Source organism: Vicia villosa, linkage group LG2, assembly GCF_029867415.1.
Source record: "Vicia villosa cultivar HV-30 ecotype Madison, WI linkage group LG2, Vvil1.0, whole genome shotgun sequence".
NCBI lineage: Eukaryota > Viridiplantae > Streptophyta > Magnoliopsida > Fabales > Fabaceae > Vicia > Vicia villosa.
Genome location: NC_081181.1, coordinates 83367200 through 83375592, shown reverse-complemented (window position 1 = coordinate 83375592; position 8393 = coordinate 83367200). Strand labels below are relative to the sequence as shown.

Genomic DNA, 8393 nt, shown 5'->3' with positions numbered 1-8393 from the left:
CATAAATTAACAAAACCTAAAGTTTCTAAATTAGAGTTTTTTACCTAAAAGTCAACTGAACTTTGACCAGCTATAACTTTCACATGGAACATCAGAAATTTTACATCCAAATCTCATTTTGAAGGAAATTGAATTCTCTACAACTTTGTCTCTCACATGGCAAGTCTAAAAATGCTTCATTTGAGAGTTATGAATCAAAAGATTATAGGTCCTTTTTGAAAGTCAACCAAAAGCAGTTTTTTGTCAAAGCCCATATCATCAAGATAAAATCATCAAATGGAAACAATCTTCCAAAGTGGCTTATAGAGGACTTCTTGAGCTTTCCTAAAAGTCCTAGGACTCCTTCATATCTCAAAAATTGAGAGAGATATGCCTTGTCAAAGTTGGACAAGTTTTAGAGAAAAATGTGAAACAAAAAAGCTTCAAATTGGATTTTCTTGCAAATGGGCCTAGTCTTTTGTGATCCAATCTTGTTCCCCAAGTCATCTAGAAGCTCCAAGTCCAAGTCCACAAATTTTTGACAATTATTTGATTTTTATTGAATTTTTATTCATTAAAAATATGATTTAAATCAAATAGTCAATGAAATATGAAAATATTTGATTTGGTTATATTTTTTAATAAAATTCAATTACATAATGGACCATATATTTGATTGAATTTCGTTCTCTTCAAGGATGGAATAATAAGATCAAGATTTGGCCAATTTTAGAAGAAATAAAATCAAATTTTTTCAATATTTTCAAATCATCAATCAAATGGGTTCTTTCCAAAATAATTACCCTAATATTTTCACTTATATATAGGGAACTCACTCAGCAAGAGAGGAGACGAAAATTAGGAGAGAAAGTTAGGGTATTCAAAGTTCATAATATTCAAGAAAAGGTGAAATTTTGCATTCTTGGTTGCAAGCAATCACAAGGCCAAATAATTGTTCTAATCCACTCACAAGGTATTATAGGGTAATTCTATGCCTTTTGTAGCATGTGATAGCACTTAATATTTGAGTTTCACAACTTCCATATTCATGCATATTTTGTAGTTTTCGTATTTCATAAAACTAGCACGATCTCATATGATTTGATGTTTTTTAGTTCATGAGATGTTTTAGAGAAGGTTTCAACCATCATCCACAAGCTTGGAGGCCGGAATCGAGTTCCGCCATTGTTAGGGCATCGGAAAAAGAAGCTTTCGTATCCTTCGTTTCCGGACGATCCAGACCAAAACGGGGCTGTTAACGTGTTTATAGCATCTTAATTATGTGATCTGGGTGCTTAAAATGTTGTTTGGATCGTTGTTTCATGTTTTTTTTAATTTGCAGAGGTAGCTACGACAGATATCGCGGCTAATTAGTAGCTAAACCGTGGCTGTTCCATGAATTCCGACTTGCAGGTGTTCGCTACGAATATTTCGTAGTTAAAACCCAGATTTCGCAGCTAAATCATAGCCACGAGTTCAAGTTTTACTTTTTGCAGGTTTGCTACAGATACGTCGCAGCAAAATCGTAGCTATGCTTGTAGCTAATTCAAAAAGCAAAAAGGTGGAAGAAGAAGATGGCGTGGCAAGCTCGGTGCACACGGATCAGGAAGATGCGCCATGGACTCTCAAGCCTCGTCCGTCAGATCTCATTGGAGCTTGATCACACGCCTATGAAGGCGCAGGCGTACCATGGACTCTCATGCCTCCACCACACCTGATCATGCGCCTGGTTTTTTTCCTTTTTTTTAGTTCTTTTTATATATTCTTTTTTTTCTTTTCTTCTCTAGTTTTATTTTAAACTACTATTTTTTTATAATAAACCATTAAAACACTAATTAGTTAATTAACTAGTAATTAGGATTAGGTTTTTTTTCAACAATTAAATTTCATAATTATTTTAATGTTAATTAATTAATTTTTTCCTTTTTACCAAAAATTGTTTTTTTATTAGTAAAATAGATTTAGGTTAAATAAATTAGAATTTAGTTTTTAATAATTAGATTTTTTTTTTATTATTACATATAATTTTATTTAATAATTAGTTTAACTTAAATTTAAATTTAAATTTAATAATTAATTTGTGGATTAGGTTAAAAAATAGTTTTAAAAATCTTTATTTTATTTTTATTTTTATTTTTCGTTTTTATTTTTGTTTCTGTTTTATTTTTAAATTCTTTTCTTCTCATCCCCCTTACTTCTCGACTTCCCGATTTTATGATTTAATTATTATTATGTAATTGTTTCGAGGTTGTAATAGTAATTAGGATTTTTATTTTCGTATTTTATTATTCTTCGTAGTCTTTATTATGTAACTGCTAAGGTTTGTAATAGTTAATTAGGATTTTTATTTTCCGCATTCCCCGATTTTTTTGGCTATGTAATCCCCCTCCCCGAAGCCTTGTAATAGCGTAGGATTTAATTTCCGCACTTTAAATTTCTGTATGATATTAACTGCTATGGTTAGTAATTCTAGGGAGTGCAACTTTGAATTGAACATAGAATCACTAATTATAAGATAAATATTCGAATTGAATCACATGATTGTGCCACACACACACCTTTAGGGTAACTCTCCTTATGCTGCCTGTTGCCTTTTAATTGCGATTCTAAAATAGTCAAGTCCCTCGATTCCGAGGATACCTAAAGCAAGTGCTGCCTTAATTCATTGAAATCATCATTAGATTTTGTCCCCCGATGCTGCCTCGGAAATAAAGATGATTGTCCCATTGCTAAGGTATCCTCGCCTGTTGCCTAAATGACTATTCTATCCTTCCATAAAGACTACCTACCTTCTATATGGTAGGGACAGTTTTATGGCGAATGATACTTCCTCGACGACCCTTTACATCCAATAAAAGGACTTCCTACCCTCCTATGGTATGGATAGCCCTGAAAAGCTAAAAGAACATTTTTTATAACTTAAGGGTAATTGCTTGCTCTTCTTCAAATTCAAAACTCTTTTCCCACTCTTTTTTCAAAATCAAATTCAAAAATACTACGCTTATTTACAAGCTAAAGTTCTTCTTCAAAATCTTTTCTTATTCACACTTTACAAACATTTTTGAAAACAAAAGTGAGCTAAGCAATTAAGAGCCCATGGATAACCATGGATACAAAGGGTGCTTTAAACCTTCCCTTTGTATAACTTATCCCCCGAACTCAAAGTCTTCTAAAAAGGTTTATTCTGTTCTTTTAGCCTTTCTATAAATTGGATAAAATAAAAGTAGGTGGCGACTCTTGCTATCCGCAACGTTTTTCATAAAGTCAGTTCTCCCACCGTATTACACACACTTATTCAACCCCCCCCCCCCCTTTCTAAGTTTTTTTCTATCCTTCAAGCTCTTCCAAGCATAATAAACTCAACAAAACCTCATGTGGGAAGGAAGTTATTTCCTTATGAAGACAAGAAAGAAAATCATAAGGTCCAGAAGGAACAAATAAAAGAAGAGGATGTGCTCACATACGACTTTGATTCCGACGAAGTCTCATCTTTGAACATGAATTGCAATGTGGTGTCCGTATTACCATACGAATATAACCAAGAGACAGAAATTGACAACGATGACGACGAGACTAACGCAGCAGAGATGGTGAAGCACAAGCCTGTGTGTTATTATGTGCTTAGCAATGGCGCTATCGAAGAACGAAATGCTTAACTCGAGCGACCACATCAAGGGATGCACATCCATCTCAAACCGCTCTACATAAGGGTCAAAGTCGAACAGGTTGGAGTAAACAAAACTGGTAGATGGAGGGGCCGCAGTGAACCTCATGCCCCAGTTTATGCTAAAAAAATTGGGCATGTTCGACACAGATGTAAAGCCCCACAATATGGTCTTTTCGAACTACGAGGGAAAGATAGGACAGACTCTGGGAGTTATTCAAGTAGACTTAATTGTTGGTTCCATCACTAGACCAACCATGTTCATGGTGATATCGGTGAAGGCCAACTACAACCTTCTTCTTGGAAGAGAATGGATCCATGGAATTGGAGCAGTACCTTCAACCATGCACCAGAGGGTGTCCATTTGGAGAGAATTTGCATAGTGGAGAATATAGAAGCAGATCAAAGTTACTTCATGAGCGAAGTGAACCAAGTAAACAAGGCGAACTTTGACATAAATTTGGCAAATATAGGCCCATGTCACCCAGCTGGGGATGCTTATTCCCCAAACAAAAATGCTTTATATTTCTTAACTCTCCATCCCAATGGTTTTCAATGGGATTGTGAGATCATGGGAGACCCAGAAGAGGGAGAATCATCAGGAATACGACCTTCAGGCTGGGACGAAGACCTTGATTATGTCTGATTCCTCGTTCTTCGAAAAGATTTCGGCCTATATGGCCGAGAACAAATAGAAAGCGGATCTCGAAGCTGAGACGACTAACATGGTTGTCGAAGCCAAAAATACTATACTGAATAATGCAGGGCAGGGGGCAAAGATAGTCGAACTACTAAAGAAGAACAAAGACTGCTTTGCCTGGGATTATGACGAAATGCCTGGTTTGAAGAGAGATCTGGTCGAACTAAAGCTGTCTATCAAGGATGGCAAGAAGCCCATCAAGCAAACTCCCAGGAGGTTCGCTCCAGAAATCCTTTTGAAAATTAAAAAGGAGGTCGAAAGACTCCTTCGCTGCAACTTCATCCGGACCACAAGGTATGTCGAATGGATTGCAAATATAGTTTCGGTAATTAAGAAAAATGGCTCCTTAAGAGTATGTATAAATTTTCGTGATCTATATGCAGCAACTCCTAAGGATGAATATCCAATGCATGTGGCAGAAATGTTGGTTGACTCAACTGTAGGCTATGAGTATCCCAGCATGCTCGACGGATATTCAGGCTATAACCAGATCTTTATTGCAGAAGAGGATGTTTCCAAAACAACCTTTCGATGTCCAGGGGCAATAGGCACTTATGAGTTGATTGTTATGCGTTTTGGTTTAAAGAATGTTAGGGAAACGTACCAACATGCAATGAATTCTATTTTTCATGACTATATAGAAACCTTCATGCAGGTTTATATAGATGATATAGTAATAAAATCTATATCAGGCAAAGATCGTCTAACCCATCTCAGCCAATCATTCGAAAGAATGAGAAAACATGGCTTGAAGATGAATCCTCTCAAATGTGCATTTTTTGTGCAGGCATGAGATTTTCTGGGCTTTGTGGTCCATAAAAAGGGGATAGAAATCGATCAGAATAAAATGAAGGCTATCATGGAAACCAAAGCGCCATCAACTAAGAAAGAATTGAAATCTTTGTTAGGGAAGATAAATTTCCTGAGAAGATTTATCTCAAATTTAAGTGGTCGAACTCAGGCCTTCTCCCCCTTCTACGCCTGAAACAAGGGAAGTCCGAATGGACAGATGAACATAAAAAGGAGTTCGATAAAATAAAGCAGTATCTGACGAATCCACCTATCTTATCACCACCATGTGGAAGGAAGTTTATGAGATTATATATATCAGCTTCCGACACTATTATAGGTAGCATATTAGCGCAAGAAAACGAAAAATGGCATCGAAAGAGCCATATATTATCTAAGTAGGGTTTTAAATGATGCAGAAACTAGATACACTTTGATAGAAAAGTTGTGTCTCTGTCTGCATTTCTCGTGTACTAAACTTAAATATTATATAAAGCCTGTAGATTTATATGTATCTTCATATTTTAATGTTATCAAATACATGTTATCAAAGCCAATAATGCATAGTCGAATTGACAAGTGGGCGCTAGCCCTAACTGAGTACTCTTTGGCATTTAGGCATTTAAAAGCTATGAAGGGGAAAATTGTCTCAGACTTTATAGTGGACCACGCAATGGTCGAAAACCCTCAACTCCCAGTAGAGTTGAAACCTTGGAGGTTGTTCTTCGATGGTTCCACCCATAAAGATGGTAGTGGAGTTGGGATTCTATTAATTTCTCCTGATGGAATTCCAACAAAACTCAAGTATAGAATCGAAGGGCCCTTATGCTCGAATAATGAGGCAGAATATGAAGCCCTTATAGCAGGTCTTGAAGCCTTATTAGAATTGGGGGCAACTAGGGTCAAAATTAAAGGGGATTCAGAATTGGTAATCAAGAAACTGTTGAGGGAATACAAGTGCATTAAAGAAAACTTGATCATGTACTTCGTCATCACAAATAGGTTGCTTAATTTTTTTTGAATATATAAACATAAAGCACGTCCCCAGAATTAAAAACCAAGAGGTTAATGATTTAGCACAAAAAGCTTCAGGATATAGAATTTCGAAGGAGAAGCTAGAAGAACTTGTCGAAGTAAGAGGAAAAGCAATGGCCAGCAAATTATCTCCGACAGATTTAGAGAGTAGTCGTTTAGGATACACTAATGAAGAGGAATTTGAAGTGTTAGCCATTGATACTTTAGTACATACGAATTGGAGAAGTCCAATTATTAAGTATCTTAAAGACCCCTCATTAAATACAGATAGAAAAACCAAGTATAGAGCTTTGTCTTATGTTTTAATGGGAAATGAACTGTTCAAGAAAACTCCTGAAAGCATCCTATTTAAATGTTTAGGCGAAAACGAGGCACACTTGGCATTATCTAGTGTTCATAGTGGAGCGTGTGGGGCACACCAATCAGGACATAAAATGAAATGGCTCCTTTTCAGATATGGGATGTATTGTCCCACCATGTTAAGGGATTGTATAGAGTTTGCTAAAGGTTGTCAAGAATGTCAAGTACATGCAGGAATCCAACACGCTCCTGCGAGTGAGCTTCATGCAATTATCAAACCCTGGCATTTCAGGGGCTGGGCATTAGATTTGATTGGTGAAATTCGAACTACTTCATCTAAAGGTCAAAGGTACATCCTTTTAGGAATTGACTATTTCACCATGTGGGTCGAAGCAGTGCCTTTGGTGAATGTGGACCATGAAACTGTCATCGAATTCATTCAAAGGCAAATACTATATAGGTTTGGAATCCCATAGAGTATAACAACAGATCAAGGGTCAGTATTTACTGGTCAAAGGATACAGGAATTTTCAAAACAAATGGGATTCAAGTTATTAACATCCACACCCTATTATGCTCAAGCCAATGGGCAAGTCGAAGCAGCAAACAAAGTAATAATTGGTTTGATAAAAAAGCACGTAGGAACAAAGCCAAAAAATTGGCACAAGACGTTAGATCAAGCACTCTGGGCTTGTCGAACCTCTCCTAAAGAAGCAACGAATACTACACCTTTCCAGATAACATTTGGACATGATGCAGTCTTACCTGTCAAAATTTACTTACAATCAGTACGGATTCAAAGGCAAGGAGAAATTCCATGTGACCTGTATTGGGAAATGATGATGAACGAATTGACAGAGCTAGACGAAGAAAGGTTTCACGCATTAGAAGCATTAAGAAGACAGAAGGAGAGGGTAGAAAGGGCATATAACAAGAGGTCAAAGGTAAAGCTTTCATTGTAAATGATTTAGTTTGGAAAGTTATATTACCTATGGATAAATAGAACAAAGCTTTAGGAAAATGGTCTCCACATTGGGAAGGACCTTTTCGAATTTTAAAATCATTTTCAAATAATGCATACGAGATAGAAGAATTAGCGGAGGATCGAAGGATCCTAAAAGTAAATGGGAAATATTTGAAAAAATATAAACCATTTATGCATGAAGTTAAAATTGCAACTACGTAGTAATTAAAGACTAATATTATGGCTAAAATGGCGAGCACATTCATTCAAAATAGCAAATTCGCCAAAATGGCTGTGTCTTAAATAGAATTACAATATAGACCAAAAGTTGAATACAAGATAGGGAAACATAAAGGCTTTCAAGTTAACATTGTAGTTAGAAAAAAGGTGTTCATTGATTGGAAATGGTGATATAATCAAACCCAAAATACATCATCATGAAAGCACTACAAAATATTACGAGGAAACCCTATAAGATGTCTTCAATTATTTTGAAGATACAACTCACCTAAGTTTAACTTCAGGCCACATTCAGCCTTAAGGGTATCAGATAACCCCGCTATACGCATCTTTCTAACTACACCTATCTCAGTGAAGATGTATGACAAAAGTCTTCCATATGGAATATGGAAAGTCTTTCCCTTGTGTGAACTCAGGATTTCTTCTTTGAGATAATTAAAGATAGCAAGGGGTAAATTAATTTTCTTCCTGAGAAGGAGGAAATACAAAAATAGGAGATCTTCTAGCATTATTATTTTCTGGTTTTCTATTATAGGACGAAAGTTTTCCACTAGAAGTTGATGCCAAATCCTTCCTAAGAAAGCAGTGAATGAACTATTAGAGTTGGTGAATATCATTTTCACATTTCACCATTCTTGAATAAGTCTTGGAGTGAAGGTGACAGAAGAACCAAAAATATTGGAACAGATGACATGATTACCTTCCCTGTCTCGTTGAATGAA

General features: G+C 36.0%; 1 protein-coding gene across 1 annotated transcript; it reads left to right on the top strand.

The window, feature by feature from the left end:
* The first annotated feature begins 5691 nt into the window (after positions 1–5691).
* Positions 5692–6943, top strand: LOC131649483 (uncharacterized). The gene is made up of 2 exons (XM_058919244.1): positions 5692–6060; positions 6170–6943. Exons 1-2 carry the CDS (start codon positions 5692–5694, stop codon positions 6941–6943), a joined length of 1143 nt encoding a protein of 380 aa, XP_058775227.1.
* Positions 6944–8393: the final 1450 nt, after the last annotated feature.

Bases quoted from the DNA above. Each gene is read 5' to 3' on its own strand.
- LOC131649483 (XM_058919244.1), top strand. From the start codon at position 5,692: ATGCATAGTCGAATTGACAAGTGGGCGCTAGCCCTAACTGAGTACTCT. The intron at 6,061-6,169 runs GTAATCAAGAAA...ATAAACATAAAG, and splicing joins TTAAAGGGGATTCAGAATTG to CACGTCCCCAGAATTAAAAA.